At 44.0% G+C, this 21,772-nt stretch overlaps 1 protein-coding gene across 1 annotated transcript in view; it reads left to right on the top strand.

Annotated features, from left to right (window-relative positions):
- The window catches only part of LOC138472414 (polyunsaturated fatty acid 5-lipoxygenase-like), a 1,363,458-nt gene extending 1,354,827 nt beyond the window's left edge, over positions 1–8,631 (top strand). Inside the window, exon 14 of the mRNA XM_069610559.1 lies at positions 7,095–8,631. Within this exon, the coding sequence (XP_069466660.1) occupies positions 7,095–7,274 (180 nt within the window). The 3' untranslated portion in view covers positions 7,275–8,631. The remainder of the gene's footprint in view (positions 1–7,094) is intronic.
- The last annotated feature ends 13,141 nt before the right edge of the window (positions 8,632–21,772 follow it).

Below are 21,772 nucleotides of genomic sequence, written 5' to 3'. Positions count from 1 at the left end.
AGCAGCCCAGCCCGAACTGCTAGGCCAGGTCCCCTCTGCACAGAAAACCAAGCAACCCCAGACATGTTTCGGCCTTGTTGGACCTCCTCAGTGAGGTGCAGCCTGGTTCCCTGTGGCGCAGCGAGCAAGGGACCCACATCTGGGCATACCCTCTCTCACAAGGAGAAACAAACTGACCACAAAAGTGATGGGTGGAAGGTTTCGAATTAATCTAAACCACTGGCAATTGCTCTGGGCAACCTTCCACACCACCGTTTTTTAGCCCGTCTGTGCCATTGGAAAAGGGAACCAGCCATGTGCAAATCAGTCAGCAGCTGCCGCCACCGAAGGTAGCAGCCCAGCCCGAACTGCTAGGCCAGGTCCCCTCTGCACAGAAAAGTTTGAGCAACTGCTGTTTACTCCATAACCTACTCCACAAGCGTAAAAAGTAACCACCACGGGACTCCTTTTATTGAGCTGCGTAATTCAGCAACGGGAACCCGTTACATGTAGACATACACAGAGGCAGGTCCCCGCTGCCGAATTTTGGTCATTAACATGTCAGTGTGAACTCTGTCTTCTGCCCAGCACTTTTGCACTGTGACATGCAAATGAAGTAAACCCTACCCCTATGGAGTCCGCCTGCCCTATGCAATGGGCTCCATAGGTGAACCACAGCATTTGTGCCGGTACTTAAATGCATGGCGGCGCAAATGCTGGAGCATTAGTATGGTGGGGAGAAGGGGCGGCGCCTGAAATACAAGTTGCGTTCCGCCTCTCCTCTATGCCATGAAAATGGACAAAAATGAGCAGTGAAGTCAATGGAAGGGGTAAAAGCCTTACACAAGGCTTTTATATCTTCCATTGACTTTACGGCTCATATGAAAATGAGCCCACCTGTGCTTAGTGCAAACAGATTGAAGCACAACATGTTTCTATTTAGGGAAACAATATCTGTGCTAAATGAATTTCCTTCCACTTTGTTAACAGCAGTGCACATTTTATGTAATCTTGCCCATGGCCCTCTGCACTTAATACTTGTTCCAGAGTTGGTAAATCTCTTTATGGCTGAAGTGATGAATTTGATGGTGCCATCACACCTTTCCCAGTGGTGGCCTCTCACCATGTGGCCAGGGGACGGCTGCCACTACCTGATCCTGACCCTGTAGGGGGCTATATGATGGAGGATCAGATAGGGTGAGGCAACCCTCAGGGGCGTGACACATCAACGGATGTGACATGGTATCCCCCTTTTCGTTTAAGGGGTAGCCTGTTAGGCAAGATTGTATGCAGTACCCTTTGGGTGTACTACAACAACCCTGACCTCCTGGCAATAGGAACCCAACCTTTGGTATAAGCTTGTACTACTCAGGTTGGTAGCGTGTTGAGCACCAGGCTTATCTCAAGAGGGGTCAATGTGAGGTGTAGGGGAGTTACACAGTGATTCACAGTGACAAGTATTCAAATAAACACTTACACACAAGGTTTCTTGAATAAACAATTATTCATGTATTTATCGGTCAGTTAGAATAAGCCTTCTTCAAAAGGGGGCAATATAACAGTAACACTCAAATACACGTCAACAATGCACATTCTTAATATTTCTAAATCAGTAAGTACCATTTTGGTATGGCCCACAGACACTACCTACACCATCATGTGACTTCAATAGTTAGGGTGCTGGGGACATTAATATATCACTGTTGCATTTAGAATCTGGTTTAAGAGTTTGTTAAAGAGAAAGGTTATTATGACACAACAAGAGATCGCACAAATATTTCTCAAAGCAGGTACTTTTGTAAACCCCTTAAAGCAAAGTTAGTTTACCCTTTCCTAGAAGGAAGACCAAACACATTCACAGAGGGAGGAAGAGTCATTCAGGGAGCCAGGCTAAGCCAAAGTCAATTGAGCAAAAGTCTAGGTGAAACTGAAGCACTTCTCAGAGGTAGGTAAAAAGTCTTGCACAATGTTTTAAAAATCTTTATAGATAGAAGAATTCAAAGTAGGGCCACAAGCTGTTTAGGCTTGTGAGGTAAAGCAGCTGTCAGCAACTCTACAGAGCAACCACCACAAGTCTCACCAACAGAGAACGAGTGCAGTTACACAACAAGAGGAAAGTTCTCTTAGACTTTACAGTACCTTTAGGTTGAAGAACAGTGCAGCGGATGACTTCTGTTCCTGTGCATCTCTGCAGATGCTGGTGTTCCTGGGCCTCAGTCGTGGGGACAAGAGGGAGGACTTCTGGGGACTCCTGCACTGCAATGGGACGGTCACCGACCGCAACCAGCAATCTTTAAACAAGTGGCACTTCTGTGTTTCACCTCCTCGTGTCTACCGCAAATAGCAACACAGCCATTTCTGGCTGTCAAGATGGACTTTCCTTGCATCCGGGGTCCAGCACTCTGTTGAGGTGGCTCAGGCTCGGTCAGTCCTGCTTCCTGGGAGTCCGGAGGATCATCCTGGAGCTCTTGGCCAGCTTAAAAGCAACACACACAATCTGGTGTTCCTCTCCCAGGCATTTCGGTGTCCAGCAGCAACTCTGTGGAAATTCAACCAGCTCCAAGAGGATGTCCAGGTGGCTTACTTTGGAGTTGATTGGTCCACCAACTCAAGGGGAGAAGTCATCCTTGCAGGGGCTTCTCTGTTGATACTAATTTGGAGTTTCAGCACAGCAGCAGGGCTTCACCGGGTAAACCAATGATCCAGGAGTTGCAGCAGGCGTCCTTTTGAAGTTCTTCTTTGGTTCCTTCGTCCAGTGGTCGACTCTGCCTTCCAACCCAAAAAGCCTTGCCTTTTATGCAGGTTTCTCCCATTCATTCCAGTTCGGCTGTCAGTCACCCAGCAGAGTGGCTGTCCTTGCCGGACAGTTAGCTGACCAATCACCACAGATTGCATTTGGGTCTCCTAGGAGACTAGGCACAGGGAGTTTCGGGCACCTCCCTCACTTCCTGCCCCCTCCTGACACTCTGGAGCCAGAGGCAGGCTTCACTCGTGAATCCCACCAAAGGCAAAGCGAACAAAGGGACCAGACCTAGTTTGGCACACAGAGTAAATCTTAAGAAGGACCTTTCCACAAAGAAAAGTCGAAAAAAGAAGACCGGGCCATTTTGACAAAAATGGCACCCTTCAGTGCTTTACTGCAGCTGTGAACGCATCCCGCGGTAAATGCACACCACGGTAGTTAAAAGTAAACCACTGCCACCACCCATTCAGTGAGGAAAGGGTAACATAAAAATGTTACATGAGAAGCTAGACAAATGGGATACTAAGTAACCCCTCCAGCACCCTATTCTAAGATAGTGTGTGCTGGGCCTAGAAAGTTACAATTTGCAAGTAAAGTCAATTTCACTTTACTGCTCTTGGAAATAGTACTTTATCCAAGAAAAGGTATTTAAACCTTTGGGAAATCTGAAAGACTTCCCTGTGCCACTGCACTGAAGGTTCTGTGTGACACGATGTAAAAAGTGATGCCTATGTAGTTTGTCAGACTCCACAACCAAAAGAAACACAGAGTTCAAAAATCACATTAAAAATACACGAGAGAGTGCGAAAAAGGGTCTCACTCTCTCTGGGTAAAAAAATCAAGTCCTCAAAATCCAGCAAAGTTGCTGGGGGTCTCTAAGGTATAGAGGAATTAGCACATTTCTGAGAATTCTCCCTAACATAGCCCTTTCATTCCCCATGCCTTAATAGCATATTGCCAAGGCTCCCTTCAATCACCCATGGAAGAAACTGAGAATACCTTCCTGTGTTGTATACATGGGTTTCCAAGAACTGACTACCATTTTCATGCATGTGAAAGTACTGCAATGAGAAAGCTGAAGGGAGTAATGAAGATCAGCAAAGGCGAGAAGCACAAGAATCGCGCTAGTTTTTGCAAGCTCTAAATAGTTGCCAGGGACATTTAAAAACGCTAACCAGCTGACAGCAGAGAGAGACGCTGCTTGGGGAAGTTTCAACCTCTCAGTGCTGACCGAGAGAGACCACAGAGCCAAGAAGTCTGTGGAGCCAGCAGGCTCAGAGAGAAGGCAGAAGATGGAGAACTGTGAGAGCCAGTTTGCCGTGTGGAGACCACCGGAGGAAGGAGAGAAGAGACTTCCTCATGGCCACGGGAACCTGAGAGCAGCCTCAACACCACCCAAAGATGCAGAGAGGCTCAGGAGACAAGCAGGTGCTGCAAAGGATGTGTAAGCTTCTGGACGAAGGCAGGAAGCCTGCGAGGTGGAGATGGGACTCCACGCCATTTCCTGTTTATCACGGAGCAACCGAAGAATGCCACAAGAAGCCATTGAGTCCTGCAGTGGGGAACTGGGACGGTGGGGTGCTTCTGCAACGTTGCCAACGAAGGATAAAGGAAACTAGAACAAATGAGAGGGAACATGAAACCCGATATTAGCAGAAAAAGACTAATAGAATGAATGCGAGAAATATACCAGTTTGCAGATGTATAAAGCCCTGGCAAGATAGTATACTAGGCACAAACAAGTTTATAAGTGTGTAAAGCAAGTCACATAAAAATCCCTGGTGGGAGAGTATTCCAGGCACAGCTGAGTTTACAAGTGTGTAGAGCAAGTCAAATTAAGTTTGCATGTATATTAAGTGAAGCACAAGAAAGCCCTGGCAGGAGAGTATACCAAACATGGTCAAGTTGACAAGATTGTAAAACGGCTTACATGAGGATGTCCTGGAGCGAGAAGACATAAGGCAATGCCAAGACTGTGAGAAAATGTTACATTAAAGAGGAGAAGAAACCTGGCAGGGGATTACACCAGGTATCCTATGACATTGAGAATAACAGCCAAGTGTTCAATATACAAGTTGTTCTTTTTTTGTTAGCCAGAGATTTCCAAGGAAAATGCATACCCTTAGGAGTTTTGTGACAAGAAATCCTGAAGAAGGGAGCAATCCCCTAGAACTGTCAACTGTATCCATTGGGAACTTTTGTGTTGGAGTTACGTATTTATTTCGTTTTTCAACATTTGTGTACTATCAAGGGCAAATACATTACCCTTTTCAGCTTAGAATTATTTTTAGAATGTGAGGGCCAGAATGGTATTTTGGACACAGGACTTTGTTTGCTTTGGACATCTTGACATAGGACAGACCCTTAGTTTTGGTTGAGGTAGGAAAACACCTCCTAGAATATGGACAGTGAGGCCTTTTCCAACCCCCTTTTATTTTGAAGATCAAGCTTATAGCCAAAGCTATGAGCTCTCTGTGTGCGTCTCATTCCTGGCTCCTCACCTAGGAAAAAAAGCATTGGTGGATTTAGTCATGTGTTCTCCATGGGGGGATTATTATATATCATGTTTGCACCGTAAAGCTCTTAAAACAAGAAGCATGACTTTTACGGTGCAGTAGACCCCCTTTGCAGTACTAAAAATAAATCTGAGAGCCAAGTCAAATCCCTGCAGAATATGCTTAATCAAGTCAATATAGGCTCCAGGAAATATTTCACAATGAGCAAATTCTACTCAGCTACTTGTTGAAAAGAATATATACTTATACACTGAAGAAAGATGCGGGCAAGAGTAGAACAAGGGTCATACAAAGGCCTTTGGAAATCCACAGACAGTGCCGTAGTGGAGCTGCAATCCACCTCAGGAACTCCTTCTGGCATGCAATTGCGATTGACACAGATCTGCTGTTTGTGGCACCAACCAGTTGCCAACATGTGTGCCCCGGCGACTCACAGCTGCTTAGAATTATTACTTGCCTGACAGGTGGGAAGAGTAGAGCCAATTCTGGAATCTTGAGTGACGGAAAAACCACAGAGCCTCCCACTATCGACAAGAGGCAATCCACCCGAGTGCTCTTGCATATTCCAGGGCAAGGGGAGTTGTGATAGTACTGGTATCCAGGAAACTATGCAGGTTCACAAGTGGACAGAATGGCTGGCAGATTTAGGGTGCCCTCAGTGTTTGCTGGTGCTTCTGCTTCCTGCCGCAAGACCCATGGTGCAGTTCATATCAGCAACAGCCTGTCCTGTCGCAGCACACTCGTGTGCACCGTGGTGGGAGAATAGGACAGTATTGTGAGGGGAGAGGTCAATACTGCTTTCTTCCCCATCACAAACAGGCACCATAACAGACAGAATCAGGGGCTTCTTACCTCTGTCACCCCATTATGGCAAAAATAAGTGGGGGTGGGGGTGGAGAGCTGCAGTACTGTAGCTTTGCATGTTATGAATATGTGAGGCATCTGATGCATTAACTGGCATGTGATGGCAATACTGGGGAATTTGAAGATGAACTGGGTATACAATGATGGCAGCATCTGGACATGTGAGGCTGTACCATACATAGGATTTCTGTGAATGGCTTAAGATTGCATTACTGTTGAACCCGAGGCTGCACTTGTCACATGGCGGCAGAGAGAGGTTGTGGGATGCTGTATTTCACATATAGTGACCATACCAGACATATGAGGAATTGTCTGGAATATGATGGCATTACTATGGTGTTTGAGGCTGGACTGGCCATATTATGACATCACCTGGTCATGTGATTAGACTTGCTATGTGAGTGTAAATCTAGCAGAAGATGGTAGTTTTTTGATTGATTGATATTTTATTTCTTTCGCGCTCGTACACAAGTGTTTCAGAGCGCGACAAGGCAAGGGAGGGGAACAGGGGAGAACAAAACAGCAATCTTACTAGGCCCAGTGACATTGAGAACGCGCAAGTGCATGGGAGGTGGGGAGGGGAAAAGTGCATGGAAAGGGGAGAGGTGGAAAGTGCGAAGCAGAGGAGAAACAGATATATAACAAAAAATAATTAATAAAGGCAACAAACAGTGGTAATGCAGCCAACAATTTGCAAGTGCAAATATAGTTAAATATACTTTTTACTGATTTAGTAGCTATTAATTACTTTATTAATTCTCTGGATATTTGACATTAGTGAAATCACTATGCTTCATCAGGCCCAGGGGTCATGTGACCTCTCTTCTTGTTATGTTATATGTATGTGTTGGGGTCAAAGCTCATGAGATTGAATGTCCCATCCAGTACCACTGACATTTCGGAGAATCAGCATCCCTGATAAGTATGTTGCCTACTTTGTGAAAACTTCCATTCACATTCTTAAAATATTCCTTTTTATGCTCTTTTTTCAGCCGTTTCTAGGAACATACCCAGAAGATCATTTCATTGAGAAACCCATGAAGGAAGCCATGGAGGTCTTCCGGATGAATCTCAAAGCCATTAGCCGAACCATTGGGGATCGAAACAAGAAGAAGAATATTCCATACAAATACCTTGCACCCAACCAGATTCCAAACAGTGTTGCAGTTTAATTAGGCATAGATAGTGTGCCCTTGCTATGTTAGTGGCATTTACAGCAGGGGCACTGTTTATTGATGACAAGAATTCAAAATTTGTACTATGACACTGTCAACAATAGCCCTCACAAATCGAAAGAAGACGATCGATTGAACACATTTAGCGTTTCCAATCAATTGCTCATGTATTGGAAAAAAAATCTGATTTCAAGTGCATTCAGTAGAGGAAACGGTATTAGTCCCTTACGGATTACCCATAGAGAGCGGTAACAGGCACCGGTACCCAGGAGTCACCTGCATTCCTGTGCCGGAAGAGAGAGCCGTAACTGGAGGCAAATGCTCTTGGGCGCTTTCTCCAGCTTTATCAAAGGAGTCCCACATGGGCCCAGAAGATAGGGCTAATGTGCAAAGAAGGTCCTGCTGGAAAAAGTCAGATCAATGAAGGCAAAGTTTCCACGAGGATCTGGCCTGTACAATGCCCTCATGGGGGCTCATGTTCCAAGTCCCGTAATTCCAAGTCCCGTAATTTTCCAAGTCCCGGGGACCTGTTATATTTCCATTTTAGCATCGAGCGTTCCTCACCACCAAATCTCCTCGTTTTCACAGCGGAGTGCAAAAGCTGAATGCAAAAAGGTGGCATGCACATTTGTATGTCACCCTTTTGCACTCCGCCGTGCAAACAGAGTAAATGCCACCTGCCTTGTACGCATGGCAAGTGGTGTTTACAATGGATTCCTATGGAGTCTGGCAGGTTTTTGCTGGTGCAAAAAGTCACCAAACGCCATAGAAATCCTCAGGATTTGCACCGGCATGAAAATCAATGCTGATGCAAATGCCGAAGATTTTGTATGGCGGAGAGGAAGAGAGCAGCGGAAACCTACATTGCATTCCACCCCTCCTCTGCGCCATATAAATCAATGAAAATGAGCTGTGAAGTGAATTTAAGGAGTAAAAGCCTTATGTCTCCCATTTACGTTATATGCACGCCTAAAATGAGCTCCATAATCTTCTTTTATTCATTCCCATTATCTTTTTTCACCTGAAATCTCAGACCCTTTTATTTTACCTCCAATCAGCTACAAGGTCTTTTGTGTAGTATTGTGAAACTGAGCTCAGTTTGCCATTAGCAGCATTTGCGATCAATTCCTATTATTATTTGTAACATGTGCGTGTGCTGGGGAAATCTATTTGAGACATACGATTAGCAGGTACATATGTGCCTAGATGTTTCTGTCCCAAAAAAAAGTCAACAGATTTTGAAATCGTTTAATACACATGTATTCATTTAACTGCTTGCCCCAGCATTTCAACGTGACAAAATATACTCACTTTTTTTATCAGCAGCGTAAAATAAAAATATGTCTTCCATGCATGCCAGACTCTTTATTTTATGTTTTGCAAATTGCTTTAATGATTTTGAAACGTAAACTGCATATGGTGCATCGGGAGAGTTTTAACAACGAAACCAAGAGTAAATCAGAAAGTAGAAGAGTATAAGGTTTTGATATTTCCTTGCTTTCAGTTTACTTCCTTTGATGTCCCATATTTATAATCTTCTTGCATTTTCATTTGCAGCTCAGAAAAGTGTTTCACTGACCTTTCCTTTCGATTAGGGGAGCTGGCAATTCCCTAAATGTGGCCCCAGCAGGAAGCTCAAGCCTTTCTGGGTGGGAAGCTCAAGCCTTTCCGTGTGGGTGTGTTACGCCCTGATGGGTCACGGATGGCCTTGAGTCCCGCCATCTAATTGTGAAGCTCATGTCCTGAAACCGGACCAGCGAACCAGAGGTGTTCAGCATTCTAACAAATCCTGAGGGCCTATACAAGGTCTACCTGGCTTCAGTGTGTTTTAGGTCCCATCCCCTCTAATCTTCAATTTTTACCGTTATGCCCTTAAACAAAAGTAAAAACAAAAAACAAAAGTTTCCTAACACCATTCTTTTCATGTATTTGTAGAAACCTTTTCAGGAACCAGAAATGACATCCTAGGCTGTGTAGCCGTGTGTCACCTTCTGTACTGTGAGCTTCAAGAACACTTTTCCATTTTGTGAGTCTTGCGTGAATCAATTTTTGTCACTTGTGTCTTCTTTTTTGTTTGACTTTTTTCCTCAGGAGGATAGCTCAGTGGCAACTTGCTCGCCTTGGAAGCAAGACCACACAGAGCAACACAGGTTCGATCCCGGGTCTGTGCTTAGAAACCTCTGGGTATTAAGAGCGTAACAAATAACCTATTCATATATCACATCATCATGTCCTTTTATCTGGGGGAATTGATGGGTGGGGGGGACAAGCTGCCAATCTCTGTGCTAGAGGACAAGGTAGGCAGCCAGGAGAGGAAGGCTGATCTTTAGATGGACACCGACAAAGCTTGTGGAACACGAGACAGTGGTTGAGGACAGGAGTGGACTAGGGACCAAAAGAAGCCCCATAGTATACTATGCAAGCTAAAATAGCATCCTAATTGTGTATCCTGCATGCAGCAATGTAAACATTTATGAGTGATCTCAGAAAGAGGACCGTGGTGCAGAGGCCCACTGGGTAATCTTCGAAGTTCCCTAAAGGCCACTACACCACTGGCTAAGGGGTGTGGGCAGAGAGAGCATGAGATGTGGTATACAGTGTTTATATCAAACTTTTTATATCGAATCCCCATATATCAAACTTTTTATATTGAAAACCTTTATAGTGATGCTTTTACGGGTGCAGTAAAGGGTTAAATATTTTTGGGAACCGGTCGAGGTGGGTTTTTAGGGGTTGGAAACGTGTGATTGGGGGGAAACCCCCCCCAAAACATATGTACATTCACTATAAAAGTTTCCAATATCAAATATTCGAGATATGTGCATTCAATATACAATATTTCGATATAAAGACCATGAGATGGAGCATTACGAGGGGCAGGTGGAAGAGGCTGGCCCTTTGTCAAGGAAAGGAGACTATAGGCTAGACTTGGTGGTTGAACGAGCTAACAACAGTGGCTTGGTGCATGAGCTGGATGTGGCTACCATTTAGAAAGAGGTTGTGGTAGCTTAAGAGCCATTTCGGGAGTTCCCTCAGAATATAGACCAGTTTGTGGCAAGTGGTACCACAGCAGCATCAGGAGGAGATAGCCGGAGTGGTGCAGTGGGATGATGACAAGGGAGTGCAGGAGGTGGTGGTGCAGCAGGAAGCAGTAGACCAGCAACAGCAATTGATGGTCCCACAGCAGTTGGCTTGGGAGTAGACTGGGGCTACTTCACCCATTTCCTACCTGTGCAGAGGGAGCAGAAGGAGCAAAGCAGCTTAGACTATCCTTAGGCATGTGAAGGCGGGATAGGAGTTATCCCCCATTGATGACACCACCTGTCTTGTCATAGTTGTGTGACTACTCCATATTGCTCGAGGATTGTCATGGAGGAGGATTTGAAACATGCAATACCTTTTAGAAGACAATTACGTACTAACCCATGGAAGAGTGCAGGTGTGGCACAATATGGCACAGTGACGTGTACAGTGAGAACACATCCGATGCCTTTGAACCAACTACGCAGAAGTCTCCTCAAGTTGTTCAGGCAGCAAAAAGTGAGTGAGAAATAACACAACAGTTTTAAGCCAATCATGCTTTGGCATGCGATCCACATACCACCTTAGTCTGGGCCAGTCCAAACATCTTCTTGATTCCCCAGTGTTTAGCCCAGTACTGTTAACCCTCAGGCATCATGAACTGGAGTTGAGAGTAGAGCATAATTTCGGCAGGAGAAGAGAGATAGAGTGATGAGGACTTCAGACTCTTACTGCCTGCATTGCATCTCGTTTGTCAGTCAGGGGAGCTTTATCTGATGGCATTGGTGGATGTCATGGAGAAGCACATGCTCCAGCACCGCCCTATCCTTTTGTAGGTGCCTATAGCTTTCACGCCACGGCTGGTGGGTGGACACAGGGTTTAACGGCCCGCCAGCCCAGGCTTTGTAGGCCCGAGAAAAGCAAAGGCCTTAGCTCAGGCTGCGGACCGTTAAACCCTGTGCCAGCCACCCAGCCGGGGCGTGAAAACCATTTGCACCCTGACATTTACTGGGGTGCGAATCGGTTTCATTTTGTTCCCTTCCGACGGGAGTTGAGCTCTGCCCGAGCCCTGCACCTTTCAGAATGGGGAAATAAGGGCTGCCGCCATAAACATAGAAATGGGAGGCCATGGAAAATCAGTTCCAAAATGGCCATTGTTATCCAAAAAGGGAGCTAGTCCCTTTCTATTTAAATTGTGGCAGACATTTATTTTTGTTTTTTTTCCAAACCGCAGCGGGCAGTGAATGCAGAACCGTGCCCGGGAAGGGGGATTCTGATTGGTCAGACTGCCTTTCAAATGGACAATAGGGTAGTGCAACAGGAAGGATATGGACAACTGTGTGAGATCAGACAAAATATGGAAATGCAGGCTGGCTCCACTGGACTGGTATAGGATTTTGTGTGGTTCCGCTGGTTGGTAGAGACAAATAAATTGAGGCAGAACCTCCAGGTTGTGAGTGCAGTAATTGGACTTTGAAAGTGACTTTGCTGGTTGATAGAGCAAAATAAAATGAGGATGAAGGAAAAGCGAAACATTTATTTCGGCAATGTATGGTCTTTCAAGTTATGGGCATGGTGCTTTCTCCAGCCATAGTCTTTGGTTTTAAGATGCTTGTCCATTTTCATGAAAGTAGGCTCTCTCACGTATGTGTCATTGAGGCATTTCGTGTGTTCTGAGACAATAGCCGGTGAAGGGTTAAATGCCCAATCAGACTACGTGATGGCAGTAGGGACAGGTTAGGGTCTCCACAGATAATTGAACAAGCCAAAATTACAGTGGCTCATCATCACTACAAAGTTTACATATTTCGAGAACATAGGCATCAACCATATATTCTGCAGTGGACCCACTGAGATCTCATGGGACCATGATACACACAGAGTCTGTCGCACAGCCCCTTCCATTTTTCCACTAAAGGAAAGCTTGTTGTGGTGCCCTCTGAACTCATGTCAGAAATGGAGGCGAATGTGTGAGCACTGACTGATAGCCTACTTTGCAGCAGTGACATCTCACAATAGGTTGTTTTTCTCTGACTTTAGACTCTCCATGTATGCTCGATCCAGGCTTTTAAAAGTCTCTTTAGTTCATCCGTAAACATTGTTGGCAAGTCTTCCTGCAGATGGTAACTTCTTGATTTGTCCATATACTCATGTACATGCTGGTCAAAAGTTGCCACCTTGTCTCAAGGTGCTCAGCCATAGCTCAAGGAAAGATTCCAGGAGGTTCTCCAGATTCCCATTGGCAACAGACAGTGTGTGATTCTTGTTAGAAGGTTAAAACCAGTTTCATTGGCAGTTCTCAGCCTCTGCATTCCCTGACATGCAGAGGCTGTGCAATTGGCCTACCTCTATATGTTCATTTGTTGTGTTAATGTGAGGCATACCCACAATATGATCAATAACCAATAGTCCAAGTGGCAATAAGAGTGCACATCTTGCAAAGAAAACAAGTTTTATTACATGCATATACTTCCGGGAGCGCTAGACAGTGCCTTCAAACTAGACTAACCACTTTCTCACCATGTCTAGTAAAGTTACAGCTTATATTGGACGGAAACCACACATTTTACATATCAGATACAAGGTTTCCCCCATTTCCCATTGGTCAATCCGTATACAAAGACCCCTAAAAATTACAAATATATCGCTACTGCATTGTCTACTTCCTAATCAAGAAACACACCCCAAAATGTTACTTCATTATGTTGTCGGCATGAGCTACTCTGATGCGATTGGTCCCTGCTAATCAGATAGTTACTTACAATTATTTATTCACTTTATTAGTCAAGGCAGCTCCAACAGTGTTTGATGTGCACCTCATCGAGACATTCCTTTGGGAAAACAATGGCTCCTTCTTGACACCGGACATATTTGGCATCCCCCGATGGCCTCTTTCCCTTGCACCCCCTGCCACCCCCATCCTGAAAGATATCACTGTCCTGGTATGCATCCCTCCCTAGCTGCAGTGTGAAACAATTTGACTTTATAAAAAACGTGGCATGCACCGATCAGTGAAAATAATTTTGCATATTTGTTAGGCGCAGCGCACTAACTGATGTTCAAATTGGCTAGCCAATTGCTCCTTGGCGGCAGCAGAGTCTCAATTGGGTTTGCTATCTTAATATCACTGGGTTGCCGTGGCCCGTTCTCACTAGATTCTGCCTTGCAGGTATCAAGCTAATCTAGCAAGCGTAAACTAAACTAAATGATATGTATCTTGTTCTTGGCTCCTGCGAGCCGTCGTGGCCTTGCATTCCTCCTTGATATCAGCTTGTAGCCTGCATTGTTTGTGCCGACTTTGGCCGTCTGCACATTCGCTGGGGGAAGGTAAAATATCTCTTAATTTAGAACAGCTAAGCACCAACTCCAAATGCACTATAATATTCTTTGTTCTCCAGTGCTGCACTTCCATCATGGCCTACTCCAAAATGGCGGGGCCCTGGCTAACATGATGGCCGACCAATCCTATGTTGCTATATTTCCTGTTAAATTCTACTTAAAGGTCTACTACTGGCCACTTATACTGGCCTACTATTGTCTACCAAAAATACACGATGCCAGTGTTGTGTGCTTTTCTAAATGCACCCAACCACACCCTACTCATGAAGCTGACAACTGCAACCTTCTCAAACCCCACGGGATCTGCCTCCTACCTTTCAACATTGTTTCTGCTCCATCTTTCATCCCACAATGATTCTTCCGGTGTGTACATCTGCTTGCAAAATGAAACGTGTGCTGCACAACTAAACTACTTACTACTTTAAAAACATGCTATGCTCCTGGCTAATAGAGTTTGTGCAGTCTAAACCTTTTTTCCCAGGTGGAACGTTGTGCGCACATCCCAACATTGAATAGTACTAATTCCAGTAGATAGACCAGTGGCTGCACCTTGATGAATGGCATAGTTTGCATGGTAACCTGCTGGGAGGCCAAACTGAATTAATGTTACCACAACTTGGTCTGGCGGAATTACTGCTGAATTACAAGTGGCGGTGTAAATCCCAATTTTTTTTAGAGCCCTTTGGATTCTATGGGGCTTTTTTGGCAGAATTACTGCAGCGGTAATTACGCTGATTTTACTGGAGGTAAATCCTCAACTCCAGGACCATACCTTGTAATATGGCAGAGCGGCAAAAGTGGCAGTGATTCCGTTACTACCGTTCTTTTCCTGCTCCACCATACTTGAAATGAGGCCAATTGTCATGTATTTGCCACTGTCTAGGCTAGGTATTCACCTTCCCGTTGCCAGCTCTGGCTTTTGCAGTAGTCAGTTACTGTGCTGCACTGTTCTTGAGAATGTTGCAAAATAAGGAGCCTTTAAATTCAGCACTTCATTTTTCAGATGCTTTTTGGTGGTGCTTTCCTATCCTATTTCAGCACTGTAGGCACTGTAGGAGGAGCTAAAGTCAGCGCAGATCCTCTGGGCCATATATACCATATAATCAAATTGCAGATAATGGCTTATGTAGTGGGTAAACGCAAAATAAAGCAGATGGGCAAAGCACGGCTCTACATAGTTTGACATAAGTTCGGGTTGCCTCCAAAATTAGACCACTTTTTAGCCACCACAAAGCATACTTGTTCACCACAGAAAAAGAGCGAATGTGCCTCAATCTCCTTTACTTTCTCCCAGAGTTCAATCCCCTTTGGAATTTGCTAACAATTCTTTGCATACACAAGGTGACATGTTGGTGAATAGCATCCAGGGGCTTCTGCTGAGCATAGTTGATGATCTGCACTGAGAATGGTGACCTAGTGTCTGGTGACTACCATGATATCTGTGCCTTGAGCAGTGGTGCACATCTCCATCTGCAGGTAGACTTTCTTACCCTCAGAGTAGTCCAGTGTCCTTCCCACTGCTTGTATAACATGATGCTGATGTTTGCGTGAAGTAGTGCAGATTTGGAAAATGCTCCTCAGTCTTTCCACTGAAGACATCCATCCTAGGGGAGTCCAGGGGCAGCACTGTAGGAGAATGTCACCAAAGACAAATGGAGACTGCCTCAAGTTTAAAGTTGAGAGTGCCAGAGTAATACATTGCTTTATTCATTACATATGCTTCTTACCAGCTACCACGGCTAGGAGGCACCTATGGGATACAAGAGGTTACCTGCCCCCTTGAGAGAAAGCACCCTACAAATGGCATAGAGTTTCACACATACCAGGAACACTCATGTGAACTGGCCAAAAGACTGAGTTTTAAACAATTCTGAATTTACAGAAGGAAGTGTGGCATGCTCCTGTGTATAGTGAAGTATTGGTGAGACACAGAGCAGTATTACATCTCAAAAGTTGCTGCCTTGTTTGCTACAATTTATGGATTGACACATCCAAAGATACCAAGGCCCAAGTGTGTCCGAAATGTAACTAAGCAAGCAAGAGAACATGGCCTGTGTCACAGAAATCATGCCATCTGTCATGGTCACATAACTACTCACTGCACTAAGAGCACAGGTCAGGGTCACAGCTCTACTCACAGAACTACAACAGCCCCCTGGGCTACACATGGGCAGTTCCTCAATACCCACCAAGAACGGGGAGGCTGGACTGTCCTCATGCATCACAGGTGCTTTCAATTGCCTAAAACACCTTCCAAGATGGCTGCTTTATTTGCAGCTAAACAGTCATCCCATATGGCCACAGAAAGACCCACAGAAAACTAAGCAGGAGCCTTGTGCTAGTCTTGCCAGGGTGTCTGCTATTTATACCGCGCCCAAGGCTTTCTCCTCTGCTTTGCGTTTCTACTGTCCTGCACAGTAGAATGCTTACCACAAGCCCCACATTTCCCATGCCTTTGCCCTGCAGCTCCTGGAAGACAAGAAGAGAGATATTAGTAGGGCATACCGCGCACATGGCCCAAGCAAGTAAGAGCGCCCTCACCTAATTTCAGCACCGGGGAAACCTGTCACAGCTACACGAGAACTTCTAAAATCGGCACGCCATATGAACCACTTCGGCCTCACCACGTTGTCACTCTCACTGCACCGTGGCACCTGTAAGGAAAGAAAGAGACATTCAGACAAGAAAGCGCAAGAGGGAACAAAGCAAGCAGAAAACAAAACAGCGAACAGTAAGAGGACATTACAATATAGAGAAAAATGAAGGACAAGAGGAAGACAAGACATTTAAGACACTAAATAAGAGACAATAAAAATAGGAGACCTACTCAGAAGAGACAATAAAGACAGGAGGAGAACTCACCACCAGCATCTGGCAAGTCGCAGCTGGCCTGGGCAAGCACTCACAAGTGAAGTAACTGGCAACTGATGCATCCAAAATCCATCCACATGCCTCTGGCATAAATCACAGGTACGTCCAGCCTTCCCGGGAGAGAAGGTATCAGACACTCAAGAGGGAACGGGTTAGGTCGCACTTTTGACACCAGTATTTTGATTTGTAGACTCTCATCCTCAACTGTACCCATCTCAAGTCTGTGCAGCCTCGAGGGGTGATCCAACCAACATCCCCATTCCTTCCTCCTCAAGTCATTGGGGTGTAACAGCACAACACCACACAGACTTGAGGTGGTGAGTGAAGTGGGTTACACAGTGGGGAGTACATGCGCTTCCACAGAGTCCAGGTAAGCGTTACACCCTCTGAGGTAATGAGGACCTGTGCCAGTGAATCCTGGATAATTATTAGCTAAGGCCAAGCTGAGCTAGGACATGTAACCGTTCAATAATTTAAAAACAAATCCTATTTTGGAGTTACATGCAAAAACACAGAAAATTATTTTATTTATACAATTTCAACCATGCGAGTCACAAACAGGCCAATAAAATTAATGCATTTTAAAGCTGAGAACCTACTATGCAACTTTTCTATGACATTTAATAAGCCATTACATTATTAATATTCATAACTTTTAATAAATATGCCACACATTCATGCTATATATACAGTCGTGTGTGCGGACCGATGGATTACAGAAATAGATATTTCATTGATGTAGTATATTGCTATGAGAAAATATAGCCTACATTGATTTTGCATTTAAAAATATTGAGAACAGATTGGGCCCCCAACTTTTCAAATGTACAGAAATGATAATCAACCAATGAAGACTGGGTGTGTATTCAATAGGAGTATCTGACTATGAGGCAACACAATGGAAATATTTGAGCAAATCAACTAGTGTATACTCAGAATAGCTCTAGCACAGATCACCAGTGGAGGCGAACAGCATCCGCAAACCCCCATCGAGAACCTCAGCCTCCCGTACTTATGCTGGGATTACAGGCGCGCGCACCACGCCCGGCAAATCAACTAGTGTGACATATTGTACATTTTAAAAATCAGGAACAGACAGGTAATACGATTCTGACTCTGGAATTAAAAGCTACAGAGAAGGAAAACTCCTGTTCCAAAGGGATTCATTTTTAATTGGGATCATATCTGGATATGGGCAGGCCTTATCCATGTGTCTGAATTAACTTAAACCTAAGGCAGACAGACTTTCCTGAAAAGTAAAAAGGAGGGAACCAGGACTGCATGCTAGTCGAGAAATCCCTTGGAACAGCTGAGGGTCTCTTTTGGCTTGTGACTTAAAGAATTATTCAAAATGAGAATGAAAGCTTCACAAATGTAATAGGTAAATCCTCTTGAATCAGTGCCCTGTTAAGTCCCTGGGGTTTCAGGGAAATGAGGACAACATTTCCACTGGAGGAAGTCAATTCCGAATAGGAAATCTTGGTATTTTTTGTGTGAAATGCAACAGTGTTTCTCATTATATTTCAAATCTAGTGAGATTTGACTGTATGTAAAACACATAGCATTGACTGCGCCCAGATTGCATGGGCTGACAAATTATTATTCACAGAAACAAAATAGGATATTGTAGTTTGCAAGTGTAAATTACATTATGTTTTCATTGTACTTAAAGCTGAGGGATATTGCATTTAAATAAATACAAAATCATGTTCTCTGTTCTTATGTATGATGTGTAAACCAGGAAATATTTCCCAGCACTGACAGTGCAGCATGTTGTAAATGCTATTTAAATTAAGAAGAATCCTTGCAGTTTTTACAGATATAGCCAACATCGAGCCGTGGTTGAAAATGGCCCTGCACCGTATCCTAATAACTAATTACTTTACAGCCATAGATATTTAAACAGAATTTGTGGAAGGGCGTTAAGCCATTCTAATTCCATTCGTATGGAAAAATAATCCCAATATAAAAACACCCTCTTTTCTCCCTTGGCGTTGCAGAATAGGAAAATGTCTTCACACCAGTGGGACCCATATGTAAGTTTAAGTGGGAGCGATACTCATATTTGTATTAGAAAATCCTAAAGTACAAATCTAAATGACGTTAGTGCACGCAGGTTTCGCAATTTGTTTTTAGACCAAACAATTCAAATAAAATGTAAACCAATTATAGGTTCTGGGGAGGAACAATGATCCTGGCACAGAATCACAATGAAATACAAAAAGCAAAGAGGATACAAAGGTAGGAAACCTCCCATCCCCTGCACACTCTTTAATACTGATTAAACAGTCGATACGTAATAAATTAAACAGGCACACTTAAGACTGTCACAACACAATTCTAAAAAACAAGGAGAGTATTCTATTCAATGAAGAAATTAGTTTTAATAACATCAAGTTATCCAAAAAATGCTGTAGTCCGAAAGTAGCTGATGCGTTTTGGGGTCTACATCCCCTTCTCGTCCTTGGAACTCTTTGAGCTTGCTTTAAAAAAAATTATGGATATGATATCTGATGTTCATAAAGAGAAATCTGTGAAGTTGTGTATGATTTCACATGTTTAACTATTTGCTAGTTGTCTTTTTCATTAGGATATCTAATTACATTAACTTTCCAAATTTAACGTACAATGTTTTGTAACAAACATTAATATTACCTGCGCTGCTTTTAAAGGGTTACGGTTATGTAGGGTGTCAGTTGCATATTACTGTGTGCGCTTTCTGTTGTCTGTGCACCTCATATTGGAACCTGTCAATTTTAAGATGGTGGCTGTGTGTAGTCTGTGTTCCTGAGCCACGCCAGAACAAAAAGCCACCAATGAACAATTAACAGGTCGAGGAACCGAAGTGACAGTGGGCGTCATTACGGGTTTGGCGGTATCCATGCCCGTACTACAGTCAAGGCTACTGCCGAACTCGCTACTGGCACCCGCAAATGGGCCATTATCGGCCCATTACGAGTTGAATGGGTTGGTGATTGCCCAATCACGGGTGACGGTGTGGGCGGGGTCCCGATCCCCATTCTGCCGCATAGGGCAGAATCGGGGTGGGGTCCATGTTTGCACCGGCACTGTTGATAACAGAATTCGTAATGTGGCAGTACGGTAACAACAGTGCCGGTGGCACTACCAGCGCCGTTGTCACTGTTCCGCCACATTCGTAATGAGGCCCAGTGTGTTTATTTCAAGATGTAGTCGAGAGGTAGAAAGAAAGGGCTGCATGAGAAAGTAATGAGTTGGGGCGCAGTGTGCGATAATATGTTATGCTCCCCTTGGGGTTTTGCGTGACATCTCTTTCTGCCCTCGGAAGATTGCAGCCGACTCAGAGGCTGAACTGGACTGACACAGTCAACCTGTGAACAAATTACTGTGACAGGGAAAACGTTAATGTGGCCAGACATAGGTTGGTCTGCCGAAGATTTTGATAGCTTCTTTTTCCCAGGAAAAATGTCAGATACAAAATATGAGTGGCCTCTGAACTATTAAGTCTGTTTTCCATGTTGTGTGATTGGCTTGGTAAATTGCGCACTACGTTACCTTAAAAAGCTCTGCTGATGGTACAGGGAGCTATAAACATGTATTTGTATGACATGCTCAACACTCACAGTAAAAAAGAAATAACAACTCATATTGCAAGTAAATACATCCTATTCTGTAGTACGCATATTTTTAAGTCTGTCCACAGACAGCTTCCCGTCTTAGCCAGAGCATCTGAGCACAATCACTAGCAAAGCCAGCAGTTTGGGCATTTCCAGTACCCATCAGCCAGTAGTGGAAGTGGAAAAAGGAACTAGTAGGGGGACGCGTCGGCAGGGGAATTGGTGAAGAGACAGGGAGGGGCAGGTCAGGGCTTGACCTTTGGTCTGCCCTGACCTGCCCTTTGGTCTGCAATGTTCAATGGATCTTTTTGTAGCCGGACTAGACATGGGATTGAATAGAATTGTCTCTGACAGAAATATCAATACAATATATACATTAATAAAAATCTTTTATACCACGCTGTTTGCAAATTAAACAAGTTACTAATTGACACATCTTTTTAGAACATGTTTATTGTTATCTGTAAATCATCATTTACACTAAAACGCACAATTATAAATACAGTTGAAACATATTTTGAGTGGCAATACAATGTAAACTCTATAGGGCTCCATATATTGCCAATAGGTACAAATGTGATTTTTGCATGAATAGTACAGGAAGTTAATCTATCTTCACAGGTTAATGTTAATTTTTAATTGCTGCATCTTCTCTCTTAATGAATATGTATCTGTTAGTAACAGTAATTGAGCAAAACAGTAATTCAGTACTTTGAGCAACCCCACACCTGCACCTTAAACTCAATACCCTTGGAAGTTGCCAGTAATCGTCTGTCTGAAGTCACTTCAACTAAATCCAAACATTGGCAAATAAAATAGATTTGGTTTTGTGTAGCCATGGTATGGGCATTTTCCAGGCACTGTCATAATTGTACTTCCTGACCATAAGATGCAACTGCCGGGGCATGGTGTGATTATCTGGGCATATGAGCGCCAGGCATGTGTCTATCTAAACACATGCCAAAACTGTTCACTTTTTCAATGTTTGTTTTGATAGGACCTCAGTCCAAAGAACATATATAAATTGAGTGGTTGAAGGCACACTTGTTTAATATATTTTTATTGAACCAGCAGAACTTCTGCAGCTGCATTTAAGCTATTAACTCTTATCAGACTACTTAGAAATAACATTGACATGGCACAGTTTGATGTTACTGCTTGATAGAGCTAGCTCAAGACATCATGGGAGGATGTGTTTTGGACAGGAGGGTCAAGCCGCTAGTGGGTGGGGACCAAAATGGCATTGATCAGTCAATGGGTTGGTACATAACTAAACTACACCTGCAAAGTGTGTGTCCGCCCTCACACGTTCTCTTCTTCCAAGCTTTACTTCAAAAACAACAATTTCAGCCTATAAGCACCACCCAATAGCCAACACTAAAAATTGACTGATAAAAAAGTAACGTGCAAGCAAAGTTCATGGTTAGGCGCCCCTTTGGTCATCACCCCTGTGTTCCTTGGCTGTTCTGGTGTGTCACTCTCCACCGGTCATTGGCTCCCTTTGTAGCTGCTCCTCTGGTCCACCCTTTGACTGGTCAATGACTTCCTGGTGAGCTGCTGTCAAACACAAACAAAGGCCCTACATTCCACTCTTGCATGGTGTGTCAATGCACTCAAGTTTGCCATTGCTTCGAGCAAGATATGGTAACAATAGCTGCTTAAAAATCA

This window comes from Ambystoma mexicanum, chromosome 8, assembly GCF_040938575.1.
Source record: "Ambystoma mexicanum isolate Mex_15411 chromosome 8, UKY_AmexF1_1, whole genome shotgun sequence".
NCBI lineage: Eukaryota > Metazoa > Chordata > Amphibia > Caudata > Ambystomatidae > Ambystoma > Ambystoma mexicanum.
This window is presented reverse-complemented; position numbering and strand designations above follow the sequence as displayed.